A 20,871-nucleotide genomic window follows, 5' to 3' on the forward strand; every position below is an offset into this window, starting at 1 on the left:
TGATTGGAAGGAAGTTAGGGACGATCAAACCAAAACGTGGTATCAGTCCGTAAAGTCACTAACTTCTGGTCTTAGCCATGTTAGTAGATTCAGACTACTTGGTTGGGGTCCGCGTGATTATCGTAACCAATGGTTGGAGACTCTGGGTAACAAGGCTCAGAATCGATCACAATGGCGTCGGTGTATACATTCTCTGTTGTCCCATAAACTGTGAGATTAAAATTACTTTATACCATTCTTTCTGCGAACTAATTCTTTCTTCCTGTATTATATCCTTATACACAATCTTTGTTTTATATATTAATATCATTGAAGTAACTACTTCTATGAATTCGGTGTTTATCAAGTTGTGCTAATGAGGTGTGGCAACTTGGACCGATGCATATATGTGCCTGGTTCTACGTTGTAGCTGACCGACTGACTACACTTACATATTTTCAGTAATAATAGCTTTTAAAAAGGTGTTCTTATGAATGAGGCATATGAAATGAAGTTTATGTTTAATAATAAGGGTAGGGTTATTATAAAAAATATGAACTCACTTGATTCGAAACGATCAACTTAGTATTTGCAAATTGACAAGTTGAATAGGGTAGAATAGGTTTCACAGCAATAGCTATATCACTTTGTTGAAACAATACATAGTTAATTAATGAATAGCAACTCCCAATTAAGCAAACTGTATCGCCATACTCTTTCATTATTTGAATCATTTCACTGACAGCTTTTCAAAAAGTAAATAAAGAAAGAGAACGTTATTGAGATGTTATGTGGGATAAATAATTTATGATTTATAAAAGATTTACAGAAGTATTCAACTGATTTATAAACAGTTCAACAGTTTTGGTAAGGTTTGATAAGTCACTGTTTTTGACTTAATGAATCGAATACAGGAATAAGTGTTAATAAAGCAGAGATGGGATACTCTGATACTTGAGTGTTAAAGCTAGTAAAGTGTAGAAGACGTTTTCAGCATACGTCTTGATTCTGAATGTTAAATGATAAACTCAAGTTTGTGTACCGGACATTTGTTGACAGGGATGGGTTTTTTTGCTGTTTAATTAGTAATCTGAAAGGAATGGCTTTTATTGATTGTGAATTTTGAAAAGCGAGTGAAAGCTTTTAAACCTGAATGTGTTTTTCATTCCAAGTTAAAATCCTTCATACAAACAGCGCTTCTTATAAACTAAGGATAGAATTTTGGGAATATATAGAAAAAACGAGAACAGAGAAAAAACAGTGAAATTTCTAAAAAGGTAGCCAAGGTAAATATCACTTTTAAATATTTTTTCACAGTCAATCTTACAGTTTTTCAAGATGACAAAGGAAAGTTACGATTGCCTGAGATTTTGAGCTATATCTGTTAACATCTCAAATAAAATTAACCGTAGTTTAGCTGAGTGTGCAATATTACTAGTTCTTGTATTATGAACTGATGACTAAGCTTTATTTACTGCTTTTATTTGGTGCTGCATAAATAAAATGATAAAAGTGGGTGAATCGTTTTAAAGCAGATAATAGGATCGTGTACTAAGAAGTTGTCATTTAGGTATTCAACTACGTCACTAGTCTGCTAGGTTGTAATATGTTCCGCATACCAAGATCAGAGAATCAAGTACTATCACTAAATCACATATAATAGTAATACTAATACTACTACCAATAATAATATCAGTAGAATACTGATTTATAGTGTGTAAAGTGCCTAGATGAAATGTATTGATTCATTTAGTCATTCCTGGCATTCCGAAACGTTTATTTGGAATTCGCTCGAAAATTCAAACGTTAACATGATCTAAATAGAACTGAAAAAGTCAGCAAATAGCTCTTTAAAATTTCCAATACTTTAAGGTCGCGAGAAAAGAGTGACAAAATAAACTGTGTTCATAACTCTTTAATATTGAGGGTGATAGAGGTAAACTGCATCGGCTGTTACTCCAGTGACTAGATGATCATACTAAATTCCATTGGAAAAGCACTCAATTATTTAAATTTCACAACAGTTTTCGTCTTTCGATATACCTAAAATAATTACTGGTATAGCTGCAATAGTTCAGAACCACTTCGAAAATTTTCAACATCATACATATTGGAAAACGACTAAATGAGTATACCATAAGACATTCAGCAAAGATATATATATATATATATATATATATATATCAAAATATAGGAAAATATGTTATTAGCGATTTTTAATGTAAAAATTCATTTTAAATGTACTCGAAAACGAGATGATTGGGAACTAAATAGGTAAGCAAATCATAGCGTTATACTGTACAACATGTTATTTAAATGATTATGCAGTATAGAACAATTAACCTTTAGGTGTACAATCAGTAAACAATGATACTTGTAATGGAACGTTATCGACATTTTCTAAATGTGGGCGTATGCTATCGATTCCACATGGGAGTCGGGACTGTAAAAGAAAGAGATAATGGAAACATTGACTTGGTACTAAATGAAGAAGTAGTCAAACATTACAGAGAGAGAACTATTACTTGTTAAAATACAACGAACTGATCAAAAAGAATGGAATACATTAGTACGACCGAGATCTTTACGACCTACTGTTCTTTGTGTATACAATAACAATATAATAAAAAATCTTTTAAAAAACCGATGCAACTACTTGATAACCCTGTGGATATTTATATCTCAAGCTTTGAGCAACGCTTACTACATAAAAGATCTGACTAGGTAAACCAAATGGACAAAATTCAAGTGCTTAACTTCTTGGTCTACAGAGCCACGATAAGTCAGCTTAAAGTAAAGTCGGATGTAAAATGAGGGGGAGTAATTAGATTCTCAGAAATCATATATGATCCCAATCAGTGTAACGAGAAATTATTCAGACAAGTAAGCATTTTCTCAGACCTCATAATTTGTGATAAGCGCTTAAGGTTCTGAAATAAAACATCATCTTCAATATATATCAAGATAAAATATGTCTAATGCTCTCTGGATTTAAATAATTCGTAATAAAACATCAGAACAGTTCAAAATCTATATATGAGTCGTGATTACCATTATTCATACTGAAGAATAAAACCCAGTGAGTAACGATAGCCATCAAGATGCTAAAGGTTTTAAATGAATCATTATTTCAAGGCTGTTGAATGATGATTATCAGTATAGGGTGGTGGAGATTGTTGAGTTTTTATTGAGATCAACGTTAGATCACCACTGAAAACCTGGAAGCACTGGAAGGCCATTTCGTCCCAGTATGGGACTCCTCAGCAGTACCCACTCATGATCCCGCACGCGGACGCTCGACCTCTAGACCACTGAGCTGCCATCCAACGATATCAATGTCTAACTTCAAACAATCCACGATATTGCGCGACCATCTATTATTGTCTTCAGTGGGTAACTGCCTCACACCCAACATAGTTTAACTCTACTGGTAGGTATTAAGAAGGAGATTGTTTGAAGCCCGAAAACATTTAGTGAGATTTTCAAAACAAGGTTTAAAGGAATGATAAAAACAAAGATTATGAATCTAAAAAGAATGGATGCAGATCGCTGGGGTTTCTCATTTCGCTATGATCCATAACAATATGAGAAGAGAAAGTATGACATTTTGAATTCAAGACATGTTAATGCTTGTCTAATTTAAGATACCTAGTGGTGCTCAATCAAATGGATAGTTAGCATGATTCTGAGACAATGGCTCAAGTAGAAACTGTTCCGATTTATAGAAATATCAGCACCAAGAGTTTACTGTTGATTCGTAATATTCGGTACGGATAATTTTTAATTCTCAATAAAGTATTCGTTTCTGTGAGACTGTGAATATAATTTGTTGATGAGGGCCATTATCTCGTAAAGGCAAATTTAAGACGCCATAACGATTTGTGAATTAGATTCTGGTCTTATGAAAGTACACAACAAATTCCTCAAAATAAACATAAACTTTATAACTTTAAAATTGGTGTAATAATTTTACTTATGTCATTTATAAATTGTAACATTAGATGGATGTAAAATTAGTCATTTATTATATTCGGTAATGAGATGATATTGAAATATGAAGATAAAATTATTCTGAACACCGTTTCAAAAAAAAAAAACAGAAAATTACCTTGTTCCTGACCAACAATTCCGATAATTTTAATTCTTCAGAATTATCGCTTTGTCCATCTACTGAGAGCGATACAGAACTAGTTGAATTACTTGATGAGGACAAGTGATAAGAGCCGAATGATTCCTTTGGACCGATTTCGTTTGAACGAATCTGCTGAAGGTAACTGGTAGACACAGCATGAGTGAAATTATTGTTAATATGATCATGAGAGCATGAAGATTGAAAGTTAGAGTCAATTTGTCGGAAATTCAGACATGGAAGGATTGATTTCGAATAGTTTGCTTCACAATACTCAGGAAATGGAGTAGATTGAAAGAACTGTGGATCAGATGTGGAACCGAATTTCTTCCCAAAATTTCGTAAAGTATAAATGAATAATAAATAGCTATTTACCACAGATTGTTATTGTTACCATCAAAAGTGTTTCATTGAAAATTTTAGAGCACAAAGAAACATAAGAAAGTTTGAACCATTCTATCCCATTGCGCTATCTACAAAAAATTCCCCTACCTAAAACTAAGAGAGAATTGTGTCTTTACGGTTTGGGCATCTAACTTTTAATTGCTGAGTTGTGATTTCAAGTCAATACATCACACCAAAAGGGTACATGAACCTGACTAGCTTTGATGACTCAACGCAAAAGGTACGTGCATGCAAAAGATTCTTTAAATCTTAAAGAAGTAATTTAAATGTTGATAAAATGAAATATTATATTTATGGACGCTAATAGTCAACTAATTAAATGGGATTTGAGTAGCCTATATCATCAAGAAGTACAATAATATTATCCGAGTAATTGAGGTCGACATTTGTTTTCCAGAGAACTGCTTTATAGAACTAATGTTTATGCATATCTATCTGTCTCTAGGGTCTCACTAACGCTGAAATCGAAAGGAAACGACGAGATTGGGGAATCCTGTGCAACAACACTCCTGGATTGGTTCAATGGAGATGATAAGCAGAGATGGATAGTGGCTAGCCGTGGAATCCATGACGCGCATTTCGTCCTATTTAGGACTAATCAGCAGGATGCACCTGCATTCCAGAGTTGATGTCCAATCCAGAACTCGAATGGACGAAACGCGCGTCCTGGATTCCACTGCTAGCCACTATCCATCTTTGCTTATAATGCTTGTGATTTAAGGCACTATCGAGGCAACCCTCACAAGATGCACATATGTCAATAAGAGACAGATCAATTGCAGTCCTGAACATCAATGGGAAGATTTGAACAACTAATCCAAAAATAAATTGATGGAGATGATACTTCGTGTAGAGTTTTCAGAATATTGATAGACGTATGATATATTTTTCTTTTTGCGGATAGTCCTAGGTCAAAGTCCTATTCAAAGAACGAGAGGTGGGGTAAATACCAAGAAGAGAAGTGATTATTATCCTGGAATGAGTGAGACGATGTTCAAGAATCAGTTTAGGCAAATATTCAGAAAGCAGTGACTATCAAACACCAAGGGAAGTTATTAGACATGTGATCACAGATTAATTTACCTTGGGTTTATAAAATGAAAGTTAATGACATTACTATCAATTTTGGTTAGAAAGGCTAAACATCGAGGAATACAATTTGAAAAGAAATGAATTCGATAAATAAAAAGTACGAAACAATATTGAACCTCAAGGCTTAGGAGGAGATAAAGAGGAAGTCAATCTGGATCAATATGACCAATTCTGAATCACGTCACTAAACGTCTCTAATTCCTGATTGAGGTTGACCCAGACCAGCCCCAAAGATACATTTTGTATTTATGGGGGAGAAACACATCCCAAACATTCTTGGATTTGTCATGATGCACGGTGTTCGAAATCTGACAGTGATATACAACATGCTACGCGCCAACCCCCACCCCCAACTTATTACTAGAAGACAAACATGAAGGGGAAATTCTACTAGAGCACTGAATAACATGCATAATCACTCATATATAGACATTTTTATCCCTTGAAAATCAACCCGTTTCTTAGCCAATGGTGTAGTGAACAGAACACTGGGTGGGGAGAATCGAATATATTTGAGCACAAAATTACAGACTATTTCACTAAAATCTGATAACCATACAGTAAACAGTTAATGTGCAAAATAACAATCAATTATCTCAATCTTGAGTGTTCCTTCAGCAAATATCAGTCCATCTTCTCTGATTTCATTGTTCATACATTTTCATGCCGATTGCGCTTCGTTCCTGTTCTTTCCTTATCAATCTTCTAGTGAAATACCTCATATGCTTGACCATCACCACATACTACTTATGTGAATATAAGTAACCCACACTACAATGGTATATATTTGTCCTTTAGGATATTTGTAATTGTCAAGTGACCCTTCTGACTGGAGCGCTTTATCAGGATTGTCACTCAAAGTAGACAGGTTTTAAAGTATTTCTGGGTTTTCACTGAGCACAATCATGTCATCAGTAAATCCCAAGTCAACAAGTCAATCTCTTTGTCTATCAGTCCCTAAAAACTCAAACAACGTAAGTTTCCCCTCAAGGAATGTCTATGATCTTGGTAAATAAAAGAAGTGAACGGTCCTAATAAACATTAATCATTGCTTCGAGTTCTTTTAACAATCTATCATAACCTCAAACACGACTGTTGGTGTCCGAGCAAAGAGCCTTCAGATAGTTGACGTACTAATCTGGTACACACTTCAATTAAAAGGACTGCCTTAAAGCCACCTGGCATATTGATTTAAATGTTGCCCTCAGATCGAGGAAGATGAATGGTTAGTCAGGTGTCAGTACGTATGTCTGTTCTAAATTCTGTCAAAAAGTTAAAGCTTATACCGATATATACAAGTCCAGGACTGAAATTAGCTTTTTGTATTAGCTGATTTCTAACTTTACTGCAAGACAATGAAAAGTTAGTGTCGTGTTTCCGGATACACAAAAGGGTAGGTACTATTGGATCTCCATACTGGATAGATGAAGTCAAGTGAATGACCACACCAGCAACCTGTTCCCGTATTTCGGAGACAGCATACATGGATGACACGAGACCCTAGAGTCTCATAAGGGTATGTAATCGTAATATACTGGTCCGTACACTTTTTTTAATGTATGGCTCTACAACATACGTAAAATAGTTGGAACATTTTGTCTAGATCATTTAAAGACTGTTTTGTGTAGAGCATCAGTTGGTGTGTTACGTATTCTATGGATTGTATTTTGACCACCTACTATAAAAATAATATCCATCTCTAGAAAACTGACACGAAATTGACAGAAAAATGTACAATTCGTAGAATGATTAATTTTCTGAGTGATACCACCAACCACAAAATCTGATCTAGCTTTTCTGAAGTTACATTTACCATTTAAATCTGCCTCCAACGTTTGTACATCGATGCAGACCATACAATAAATAGGTCTGGCTAAACATTCGAAAAGTTCCGATATTCATGTCTGTTATATATACCTGAGGCTTGTATTTAAGATTCCGGTCAAGTAAAACAAGGTTAGTCGCCATCTGCCTGTTGTTTGATATATACATGTCTAATGACTCTATTTCATTAGCTTCCAGTTTCCTTGGTGTTGGTGTCACATCAAGGAGATATTGCTGGTAAATTGGAGATTAATTAACAGTCGCTCATGCACTTTTAGGTTGGGTTACATCAAAGTGAGAAAAAAACGGGGTGAGAAATAGTGTTTTTTGTTATCTCTACCTACATACGAGGGGACTGCATTTTGGGTGAAACTAACGCTAACTTCTATATCCTAATAAGGTGAGATTCATGATAAATCATATTTGATAGATCTTCTGTTGTTGGCTGTGAACTTGAATGAACAGGTAAGGGGGATCTAGGGACAAAGGAGGTTATTTTAGTGACCAATGAGGACTCCGTGTTCTTAGGTTAGATGGCGGGGACAGCCTCTATAGCTTTGTGCAGAGTACAACCTGCTTCTGGTTAGTGCCGAATTCCAGGAAAGTCATCGCCAACATGTCAACCAGTGTCCTTTCTACCCATGACGTGGGTGTGGCGGGGACAGAAGTTTTGCCTGAAGTCTGACGATTTTTTGAGATCATGTTTTACCATCGATCCCCTAAGGATTGCTCACATACGGTTCAGTTTGAGAAAGTGTTTGATATTATAGATGCAAACGATATCATCGCAATGTGCAGTGGCATACAGGATATCCAAATCAACGTGGGAATATGGCATCATTGCCAGTGAAGTAAAGTTAAAACGAGAGCTAACTTTAGAGATATCTTGCATGGCCATAAGAAAAGAGAGGAATAATATAAGAGACACATATGTGCTAAGAAAATACATCATTTAGAGATTGTTTAGTGAAGTTCTTATATTGAAGTGCAGCTGTAAAAGTAATCTTAATCTAAATGAAAACATTTATAAAACATAGATCATCTTTTTGGAGATTTGTACCAATCGAGTTATTACTGTCATCGAAACAATCTTAGGTAAATACATCCACTTACTGAAGGATATGACGTTCTTAGTGCAGGAGAACTTGACCATCGCTTAGTCTGATGAGAACCTTATCGAAGGTAAAGAATAAAAACGCAGTTAGAAGATGGAAAAATATCAGTTAGAATTAATGTAAGATCAAATCACTTACCATCAAAGTGTTTTCTTTCAGTGACGAACACATCAGTTCCAAATGAAAATTTATTACTTTTATGGAATTCTTTAGGAAGATCAACGGATTTGCGATTACTAACAGAATTAGGAGTCTTAAGCGATATATGACAGTTCCAACCACATTCTAAGCCCAAACGTTCAGCGAACACTCTACTTCGAAGTTCATTTTCCTTAACAAAATATACGAGAAATAACACTCACAAAATATAGTAATAGGCCGACCAGTGTTGTTTAAGAAAAAGATAATTAATAACAGTGTTGCTAACAAGTTTCTGGGGAAAGTAATTATAAATTAAAATCTGGAAATTAGCTCAATGAAAGCACTGAAGATAGTTTCTAGGGTTGAAAAGTAAAACAGTATGTCTTGTAAAAAGAACTACTAAGGAAAAGTTTTATTGGTCACTTGAAAACTCTTAAATAGGTCTTTTAATACCACACCTTGAACGAGAAACTAAGTGTCACAGTGGTCCATTAAATAATAATCGTATAATTAATGACCACGTACTAAGCACATTGTTTAGAAATTCCGACGCATCATACGCTGCGTAAATAAAATAAAACTATAAATAATACGTAGCGTAATGTTGTGAACGAAATCTCATCAAAACATTTCAAGAAATTAGTATCATTACTGCTGGGAATAGTTAAACATATATATCATGAGATTGTACAGTATGTACAAAGACGTAAAAATATAAACTATTTAACTGACATAATTAATTCGATAATTTTCAGTTATAAATATAGTCAGACAAAAAATCATCCTATTAAACACGTCCTTTGCATTACCTTAATAAGAACAAACACAGAATATTAAATACAAAATATAACATACAGTTTATCAGTGGACGTGTACAAGGACTTCTGAGTTACCTTTATAGCTCGTGAAACTACTGGGTTGCTCAGAACAAACTAAGTTAATTAATTTTTGGAACCATAATATAGTCGTTGAAAGCTGAGTGGTTTTATTAACCTACATAGAGTGAATTGTCTAGGTTTACTGGCTACTTATCAGTCACATACTTTACAGAAAAGGGTACCAAACTGGAGTAAGTGATGTGACTATCAGATTAGTGTTAAAAACTACGGACAATATCTCATCATTTATATGGCTTAATAACCGTATTTGCCATGGAAGTATCTCAAAAGTAGTTTGGCATGAAGTAAGGACGATAATACTTATCACACAATTGTTACTTACTCGAGAAAAATGTACAAATCGTATACAAGCTTGATGAAGTTGTTTAATGGACTTCACAACTTGAGGATTTGCCTGATACTGCATACTTATTAGGCCTAAGAATATTTGATTGTTCAGTATATTGTCCACTTCTTTCTGGTTAATACGTACATTACTCCTACAAAATAACGGTAAAAAAGGTGGCAATTGTGAAAAATATTTATGGGAGCTATTTAGATGAGGAAAGAAAACTCCTATATATAACAGGGGTCTAACATATAAGAGACTGAAAGTTTTCTGAACAAACGGTCATTGAGAATCAGCTGAGTACTGAACTTTTATGATAAAAGGACTAGTGGCTGCATTTGATTTTATGAGTGATTTATGTAATTCGTAATAATCATCATTTATTTAAGATTTAGAAGCAAAAAGTTAAGTTGTAAATAAATTTCGAAGATATTTTTGATTTGTAATGTAAATTTGTTGTCGTATAGGAATAATGTATGTAAAAGGACAAACTTGCTCTTTAAATTATAGGATAGATGTAAAAGGTTCTTATAAGTTAGATTTAATAAATTAGGTGGTGGAATAGGAGAGACAGTAACATAGAATCTTGAATAAAAGTTCATTGATTAGCGGACAGCTAATTTTCATCAATGTATCATATCAAATAGTTTAAGTCTTTCCAAGTGTATCCAGCAAATAGACAATGACTTTATGAATTTATGGAATGTTTTGGTTTGGCTAGTAACGGCTTTTTTAAACTAATCCTACTTCAATTAATATTGTACGTCAGAGTAGAGAATATGGTTTATCGTGAATGACACTTGGTCCAACAACCTTAATTTACCCAAGTTGGACACCTTAATAACTAAGTTTACTCTTTTGATGTTTCTCCCCTGAGATCACTTAAACTATCACCTAGCCATAGACATCAAATGAATCAAAGATGACTTAGACTGAAAACCAGAAAAAGCACACATGTCACAACTTAAATGACTTTATCTCCTAGCAGCAGATCAGAACAAACTTTACCGATACACATTAAGATTTGATTAAAACATTCATTTCCGAGACATAAATCTTAGTTTCATTGAGTTTGTCGTACCTGATTTCTAGTTACATGCTGAATTGTTGTGAACTCTAGCATCTTAAAGACCGTTTCAGAAAAGCTACTTCTTTTGTAACTATCAAGAAAAGAGCTTTGCTCTCTTTAATAAACTGGAAAGGAATTGGTTCGAGGAAGCCGTACAAGTATTAACTACTTTAACTGGTAGCTTGCTAATCATTCCTAAAAACTTTTAAGGACAAACGGCCAAGTTTTGCTATCTTATTTTATCTCTGATTTATCACAGCCTTTCTAAATTTAGTTGTGATTCAATAACATATTCGGGATATGTCAGTCAGCTACAACGTAGGACCAGGCACATTTGTGCATCGGTCCAAGTTGCCATGCCTCGTTAGCACAACAAGATGAACACCGGATTCATAGAAGTAATTAATTTAGTGGTGGTAGTATATAAAGAAAGGTTGTATATAAGGATATAGTATAGGAAGGAAAAAAGTTATGAAGCAATTTTAATCTCAAGGTTTAAGGGAAGATAAAGAGTGTATACACCTACGCCATTGTGATCGATTCTGAGCCATGTCACCCAGAGTCTCCAACCAATGGTTACGATAGTCATGTGGACCCCAACCAGGTAGTCTGCATCTACCAACATGGCTCAGACTAGAAGTTAGTGACTTCAAGGACTGATGCCATGTTTTGGTTTGGCCGCCCCTAACTCTTTTCCAACCATCTCCTACACTAGTCAGCATAGCACGTCGTGGTAATCGGTATTCAGACATACGTCGGGATATGATTAACTGTACACTGACTGAGCTGCTCTGCACAGTATACGGACCAAATTTCCAATATCTAGTTAGAATATATTAATGTTCTTTGATGTTGCTTTTAGTGGCTAGCGTCTTTAGGTGAATCCCTTCATCTTCTCCAACTTTTCAACTATCATATTTGGAACTGCGTTTACAATCAGTCAGTGGATTGTTTTACGAATTCTCCCCAAAATGATACTTGCGCTAAGACTCAGTCAGTCAGTCACAACGTAGAACTTCGTACGTACGTACATCAGTTCGAGTTGCCATACCACATTAGAACAGAGATGCAGTTGTCGATCCGAGTCCCAGAGTATCGATTCAAATCCCATAGTTGCGTTTAGACTAAATACATTAGGGTTGCATTAGGAAAACAGCCAACAAAAACAAATCGTTTTACTCACTTCTCATCATGATCCAAGCTATCAGCGTTACTTTTGCAATGATCATCAGTTTCCGAAACAAAATTAGCATTTGGAAATTCATTCAACATCAAACAGTTACTAGCATACTCACCAAAATTACTACTTATTCGATTATGTTCAATTCGATGTTTTTTAGAAAACCTATCACTTTTCTTAGACGGTGAATGTTTTAAAAGTTTATCATTTGAATATGTCTCTTCCTTTTTATCACACCCTTCCTTTCTTCGATCGCGATGCTGCCAATATTTAGAGAATGAATTAAAACTGAAGTTTTTCATATTCTTTATAAATTTTAGTCGATAATCATGTGGTCTGTTGGGTTTTGAAATAGCTTGAGATCTAGAAATATCACTATCATGAACAATCCTGTTATAAATAGAACTGGTACTGTTAATATTGTCCGCACCACGTGATAGTGGAGAACGATTTGAATATGATCGACTGCAAACCAGGTGTTCCAATACCTTTCGCCGTATTACTGGTGAAACATCATCAGACTTAATAAAATAAGAGAAACACAAAAAACAGAGTATTGCTATGCACTGTTGGAAATTTAGAAAAAGAAATGTTTTGCGACTGGGGTCAGTATTAAAACTCACATTCATATAATTGTAGTCGATTATTACGTTGCATAATTTGAAGTAATACATATTATCAAACAGAACTATTCCTCTAAATACCAAACATTTAAATTGAGATCACGAACTAGTCAAATACAGACAACCAGTAGAATCCTATAACGGGACGAAACGGTTGTCCAGTGTTTACAAGTTTTTAATGGTTGTCTAACTTTGATTAGTTCATGATTTAAATGAAGTTCGACAATCTCCATGACTCTATAATGTCAAACGGTTTTTATTATTTTACATTTGTGTACATTTCTGCTAACACATTCTCTTTATTATGTCTATTTCCTTACCTTTTCTCATCAGTTGAGTCTGTTTTCCTCTGATGCTGATAATTCCAGCTATTTCAATCGATGAACCTATGTCTGAAGTTTTTGTGCTTCCATCCAACGCGAAAGGAATTCAATCACTTTTTATTCCTATTTAATATAATAATTTGTTTTCTGAATACAAGCCGAAACACTAGATGCTTTCAAAGATACATGAATATTTTTGTTGGGAGTGGTTTGAGAACAACTAAAACTAGACCTTAGAGTGACTTACATCTGCAGTTACAAACAGAGCTGTTTATCAGTTACGAGTGTATGTATATACATATTTTGACGATATACTAACAGATTGTGGTGAACAAGATCATGCCGAGTGACGGCTATGAAGCTTTTTGGAAGTATCCATAAGATAAACATCCTGACAACCCTTCTAGAGAGGTGTGGTTTTCGATCATTATTTGGGAGTGCCATAAAATCCAGAAAAGTGAAAGGGTACTTTTTTGACGAAATCATAGTAATCTTTAATTTATCTTGTGTTACAAATCATTATTGACTAATTATCCCAGGTAATAAGATTTAAATAATCGCAGATCAATTCCGAAATACCCTAACTGAATATCCTCCATTGATCTCCGTCAGTTTTGTATTTAGTGAAAGCCACTAGATTTAAATCTCAATGACTAGACAGGTAAGATTGAGTTCGAATACATTAGGATCATATTAAGAATTCGTACCGCCGAACTGTCAAGTTCTAGGAGGGAAAGTCCTTTCGCTCGCTTATAGGATTCAGCGGTTTTGCAAAATAAACTTCAATCGTGATGAACTGAATATAACGACGGTAAATAGGTATGAATTTACGGAGATAAGGCAGTTCTATAGAGAAGGTATATGTAAACATGTTTTATAAGCTCCGTATCATTTAAAAAACAATCATGAAAGTAACAATTAGAAGTACTAAATCTTACTCCTGGTAAACGAAGCATGAAAATATCTGACGGACTGGAAAAATTACCCAACAACAGTCTATAAGATTCCTCAATTTTATCAACCAACGGAGAATAAGCGAAGCCAATACAGTATGCAGACGACAGATGACGATTGTGGAATCCTAAGATTAGTTCACGTTCTCTATCCGACAGTGGTACAATATCCCGCCCATCCCAAATATCAGAACACAAACTAGCGAGAATATCACCAGTACCTTGAGACAGCAATTGATAACCACCTTGGATATTTGGATCAGAGAAGACAGAGCTAAAGCAATAAGCCAAATGAATTCGGTTCTACAGTGAGTAAAAATCAAATTTCGATAGTTAGCATTACACCGTTTTGGAAATCCAACTGACTAAAATTAGTGTGAAATATATTTCCTTACATTTGTTGCACGGATTACTTAACAAAAATCAAAACAAGTATAAAAATGGAAGTAAAAGTGCACGTTTATTGAAATATGGTTTGATCACACACTAGTCAAATCATCATAGAGCTATTTATGAAGTGATTTACGACGATGCTCTGCTAAAAAACCAGTTGTTTTGATCCTTTAGATTACTTAAACTAAAATCTTATTGATGACTTAGGTTAACAACACAGTTATCATTTCATGATGAAAACAATCGTTACACAAAAACAAAACATCAAATCTAATCCCTAGTGATGAAACTGACACGAACTTACCAATATACTACTTGGAATCCCATAAGATCAACAAATTTTGAGAGTTAGGGAACAAAAAACTCATCCAGACAAAAAATGCATCAGACAGGAGTAAACAATGTGGGGGGTCTGGCACAAATGTATATCAGTCAAAGTGGTCACAGTTAACATAAAAACAGGAAAAAGCACCAAAGGAGTAGCGAAAGTAATACCAACATTATTGGCAAATTGAAAAAGATAACGAAGTTGGGACGAAAGATCATGTAAAATACTTATAGAGGAGCAAAGAATGGATCAATCCAAGTCACCAAGGCAAATTGCCCCATGGTCTTAACGACTGACTACAGTTAACTAACACATAACTAGATAACATTATTGGATATAGTAAATAACTTTTAGAATAATCAACACAGTAGTACTATGGTTCGGTATAAAGCTTTGTTTGAAATTAAAAAGCTACTGTGAAGTCGCAAACATCAAAAACGTAGGGTGAGTGGAGTGGGTTTTATGCACAAGTGACAGTGACATACTGTCTCCAAAATTCAGTTAGTTAAACTACTACTTTTCCTAAAGGAGTATAGAAAACTAAACACTAAGCACTTGGGGGGTCTCTAAACCAAGATTACGCTAGTAACTAACTTGAATCACTCAACTGTACCTATTAACTGTCTTGAGAGACCGAGTAGTCTGTTAAGTTAACGGTATTCATTCAGCTTTGCCAAAAATTCTCATCACATTCCTGTTTCACTGTGTGATAGTATGAATCGAAAAAAACTATGTGCAGGATCTTATACGGACAGTCAGTTAGCCTTAAAAGGTACTTAGAGAAAAGAAGCAAAAAGGGACAGTAGTTATTCTATGAGAAATGAGATAATATTTAGCTTGCACCATAAAGCTAGCCAGTGATAAAGAAGCAAGATAACACCACAAAAATAGGTAAGTTATGTAAACAAATAGATTCAAACCTACATTATTTGTATTATCTTTTGTTGGAAGGATTTCTTCGGAAGATAATTTACTTTTCATATCAGTAGCATTGGAATTAGAAGCATATGCAGCTGAGCAAATAGAATAAGCACCCAAGCATCCATGAGTACCAAAACCATTCACAGCACCATCACGAAATCCTATCTGGCTGGCAAGACCACACAGACAGAAAGTAAGCGGCAGTGCAGTAGTACATGACGAAGAATCAAAATATTTTTGAGTTGCATTTACTATTTCAAAAAAGCCGATTCTCTGTTTCGCAATAGCAGAGTGACAATTGTTAAGAAGAATCGACAAACCGATTGGTTTAAGCGATGAAAGGAAACGATCCCAGCGCGGCTTTTCGAAATGAGGTAAAAAAGGACGATAAAAATCGGTTCGTAAGTCTAGAACTACCGGTGCAACACAACTGCCCAGTGGAAACACAGCACTCCGTTGAAAACCAGGTGTCTCATTAGGATCACAGTTAGTAGGTAGCTGATTTTGGATGGAACTTTGAGTCTTGTAAAGTTCTCCTTGATTAATTTCAGCACACTATGAATTTGAATAGAAATTGAATATAACGTAGTTTTGAAATAAATGAGTTATTGAATCAATATACAGAGTAATTTTGATTTGGGAATCCCTTTACACATTAAACCAAAAATACAACGCATATTCAGGGTGATAAAATGAATGCTTATGTCCAATAAATTTCTGCAACAATTACTTTTAAAAAGAAATTCAAACAGAAATTTTATTTAAAACAGACATTTCATTTCTAAGAATAATAACAGTAATTTAAACAAGGTCTGATGAGCGAATCGCAATTCTAGAAGAGCAGTTAAGTATAAAACGAATTCACTTTTATCGCTTTCGAGCCAGAAGAAGTTGTTTAACTGATTTCGAAACCTGGCTCAAACCATTTCTGAAACCGAGTGATTCACTAAATTTTAGGAAGATAAGAGGCAAAATAATTCAAACCTGGGAATGATACAAAGTATTTTGGGTGGTTATTTGAACCTGTTATCAATAGATTTCTAGAGAATTTGATAACAAATAATGTCCGGGATTGGTAAACTAGTTATTTAAGATCAGCTTCACGGAAGAAACAACCTAAGAGAATCTATCACGGATTATTTTTCTCTACTGAACGAATCGACCTAGTACAACTGGTAAATCCATCCGCAAAAGATGAATATTAAAAAGCAGTCACATAGACAACTATTTAGCAAATTCTGTATACATGGACGAAAAATTAGGTTGCTGATACTTAAAATTAGAGTGCTGCTTACGAAGGACTAACCAGTTGATAAGATTGCCAACCTATCCAAACTTAGAAGCCTGAACTCTTATGTTTGAGCTGTTTCTTCGGGAAATACATAGCGCCGGGTGGTGAAGAGGGACGACAGGTCAAATGGGCATATTAGAATATGATTTCAGCTAACGAAGTCACGGGGATTTTGGTCTGAGCTATATCGGAAAAAGCAAGCTTAGCGATTAGTATCTTCTTAAGATTAGAAATCAGAGACTGAAACACATAGATGAGATCACTACACCATAACTTTTTGTCTGTTCACCATACTGTTTTGCTACATATCCTCTTTTGAATAGTTAAAAGCAGTAGCAACCTGAAAAAACATGTTCACAAGCCCATATTGGACATGTGTAGAAATAACACAATTCCTGAAACAAGTATGAAGTAGCTTCACACTACAAAGTAGACTTCTGCGATTTCTGTTAATTCAAATTGATTTTAATGGTTTCCTAGTCAATTGAGATAAATAGTTTGATAGTTAAGCTTTGATTAGCTTTCAGGACTATTATTGCCACAAGCTTCAGACAAAAGTTGCTTAAAAAAAGGCAAAACTTACTTGTTTTTCTGTGCGCATAAAAGCCGACGTGTTCAGCTGACCTGCTTTAGAATTTTGATGATCCAAATGTTCTTCCGCTTTCAAGTTCGATTTATAGACAACACTTTGAGACTTGTTTGTACCAAAACTCTCCTGATGGTGATGATTGTGGTGGCGTCTATGGAAGAAAAACATTTTCTCTGGAGTTGGTAACGACTGGCTTATAACACCTTCTTGGTTGACACAACACACGGAACTTAGTGTTCCCAAAGTAAGAACAATATTTTCCATATCTACGTCCGTCTGAAAGTAAAACTATGGTTACAAGACCTTTAAATAAGCCACTGTAGAATCATAACGTATTGAGAAAACGCTTCGTAGATAAATAGAATGCAATAGTAGTAGTAGTTGTAAGTAACAAGACATGTAGTATAGAATCACCAAGTAATTTACCTTTACATTTATCAAGTTACTTCTAATACACTTCATTTTTTAATGTTCATTCGACGTAACAAAGTGCGAAGCCCCTCCTAGTAATCCTGTTGCACCATACAGTTAGGAACGAAGTGAGTTATTATTGAAGTTGAAATGTTAGTAGATATATGGAGTATGTACCTAACTATGGATTAATCAAAATCACAAAACTCGAGTGCATTTGGTATTCAAACTGATTACCTAAGAACAGTTTTGTATAGAATTGGCTGCCTTGTTTTTTATCCAACTCAAAGAATGACTAATAAGGTTTATTCCACTAATTAAAGCTACAGAGCAGTACAATTATTGCGTAATCTTATAATTTTTAAGAATGTTATTGCAGTGTCTATACTCTACTAATCATTAACCTAATTCCCACTATGTAACATTGATTCAAGTCTTTATCATTCTTATTACAACTAGTAAACCTGTTGTCACACTACTAATTTGTACTTTTCACTTATTATGTTTAGTTATGTAGCCTATTCCACTGTTATCAGTGACCCATAAACTGTCTTGATTGGTTGAATAATTTCGTATATGCATATAAATATTACTGTATATTAAAGCCTGATGAGGATCTAATGGAAAACAACATTGTTCGCTTATTTATGTTGAGTTGTATTTATATGTGTAGACTACCTAATTTATAGTCGGCTTGATTATTGTGATCAATGGGTGGGGACTTGATGTGATATGGCTTAAAATCGCTCGCAGTGGTGCAGATCCATCCACTATTTATTTTCCATAGAATTCTGACTTTAAAAATTGTCTTAAGAGTCTATGTGTAGTCCTCTCTACTACCACTGGTGATAATACCATTTATACTAACCCAGAAACTGTTTTGATAATTTCATGTTGTTGTGAATATATATATAGCACCTTGAACAAATGTACATGTCCCAATTTGTACGTTACGCATAAATGATTGAATAATTTCTGACCATTAATTATACCAAATATTGCTATCTGAAAACTATAAAATAAACGCTACACGTAAGTATGACTCTGGTACAATATCACTGACAGCCGCAGAATTCTTCGTTAATTCAACAAAATCTTGTGTAAATCACCTTGAAAATACCGTATAACCTTTGAATTTAAGTCTCGTTAGAATCATTTGACAAAAAAAGTTTTAGTACATAACACCCAACTTTTATCAGCTATAAACTACTGGAAAGTAATGTTACAAGCAAGCAAAGACTGGCCTTTTAAAGGGTCAACTTCTACTCTACGGAGCAAACAGAGAAAACAATCATTTACGGGTCAGAAGGTAAACTTTTAGTAAATAGATAAACAAGCTTAATCTTACTTACCATAAAGCCAAAGGAACGAAGATTGGAAATAAACGAGTGAAAAGTTAATGTATTTGATTTGGAAACCTTAGAGATGTTGGGCTGGCAAAATACATGGGTAGATTTAAAGTCATTGTTATCAGTAAGTTTAAAATGAACATGTGCATTGGAAAGAACATTCTGGAAGTGGAATGTGACAACCGCAGTAGCAACCATCCATATGAAATACAATGAGAAGCTTGAAGAAGCAATAACAACACCAAAAGTGTGGGCAAACCAGATAAACAAGCGGTAAAACTGATGACTAAGATCACCAATAGGTAATGCGCCAATAAATATTGAAGTTAGGAAAATTAGAGTTATTGAACACTTGATAATTAAAGAAACCCAAACTGCAGTATCCACAACTTTATAAGCAAGCGGTTGAAATGTATAACCATTTTCAACTCTTGATCTAAAAGCGATTTCAAGGTAAGAAACCAAAGGAGAATGGATGACAACGGCTACCATAGACTCATCTGATTTTTCAATGGATGTAAACGACGTGGGTACCGGGTTACAACTGTATTTGTGAGGGACAAAAACATCACCTGGAAGGTGAATATGATTCTATTTTAGAGGTCAAAAATAAAAAATGTAAGCACCCTTACTTCATTTATTTGTTTGCAGAAAGCGAAGATTGTCTGACCCGGTTTAATAATAATAACATCACCTGGAACAAGTAAAACAGCAGGCAAGACCACGATTTTTCCATCTCGGATAGTAAGGTGGGTATCCAAACCAACCATCTCATTTGAAAGTCCATTTAAACACGGTGAATATGAGAGCATATTAGGGTTCATATTTCCTACAAAATATAAGGAACATCAGACTTACTAAAAAAAGCGACGAAAGATCTTAAGAATGTTTTAAACTTTGAACAAGACGAAATTATCCTTTTATAACGCGTTATGAACGTTAAGAACAAAAGGCTACTTGATAAGAAAACAAATAGCAAATCCCCAGCAATCGATATCCAGGAGTAACTATTAATATTGGATAAGTCAAACAAAATAGTTCATATAAAAGTACCTGGAGGAATATCGGTATGAAGTAACAGAACTTGATATAAGAAGAAGTGACATTATGCTCAACATAAGAGATAATATATCCGAACGAGACCAACTCAGCAATACAATACGATTTATTGGTCTTTCACCTAATGTTTCCAACATTTTGCAAAACAGTTCCAAAGCCACTGGAGTGCCTAGACCCTGACTCATTGTAAAACTGTAAACGTAATCATTTCAGCGAAACAATGCATAACACTATTCTTCCCAAGTCAGAAAGCATCGACCTTGAAATATTAAATCTTGCTCAGATACACAAACACTTTGAAAACTGATTCCGTTCAATGACAACGTATTACAGTAAACAGGTACTCGAATGCTGAGAAAATTTAATTCCGAGGACTTTATAATTTTCATGGTGAAAAGTGAGTGATCGTTCGCTTTTACGCAGTTCAAGGAATTATCACACAAGTTCTATGGTTTTACTAAGTAAAAGTC

The 20,871-nt window shown here is 34.6% G+C and overlaps 1 protein-coding gene across 1 annotated transcript; it reads right to left on the reverse strand.

The window, feature by feature from the left end:
- Positions 1-8,364: 8,364 nt before the first annotated feature.
- On the reverse strand, positions 8,365-20,112 carry Smp_174310 (hypothetical protein; the record flags this gene model as incomplete). The annotated part of the gene is made up of 9 exons (XM_018788773.1): positions 8,365-8,439; positions 8,543-8,601; positions 8,683-8,876; positions 12,165-12,682; positions 14,046-14,363; positions 15,706-16,257; positions 17,577-17,858; positions 19,346-19,933; positions 19,975-20,112. The coding sequence occupies 9 exons, from the start codon at positions 20,110-20,112 to the stop codon at positions 8,365-8,367; spliced, it is 2,724 nt and encodes a 907-aa protein (XP_018654283.1).
- Between the last annotated feature and the right edge of the window lie 759 nt (positions 20,113-20,871).

This window comes from Schistosoma mansoni, chromosome W, assembly GCF_000237925.1.
Source record: "Schistosoma mansoni strain Puerto Rico chromosome W, complete genome".
Classification (NCBI taxonomy): Eukaryota; Metazoa; Platyhelminthes; class Trematoda; order Strigeidida; family Schistosomatidae; genus Schistosoma; species Schistosoma mansoni.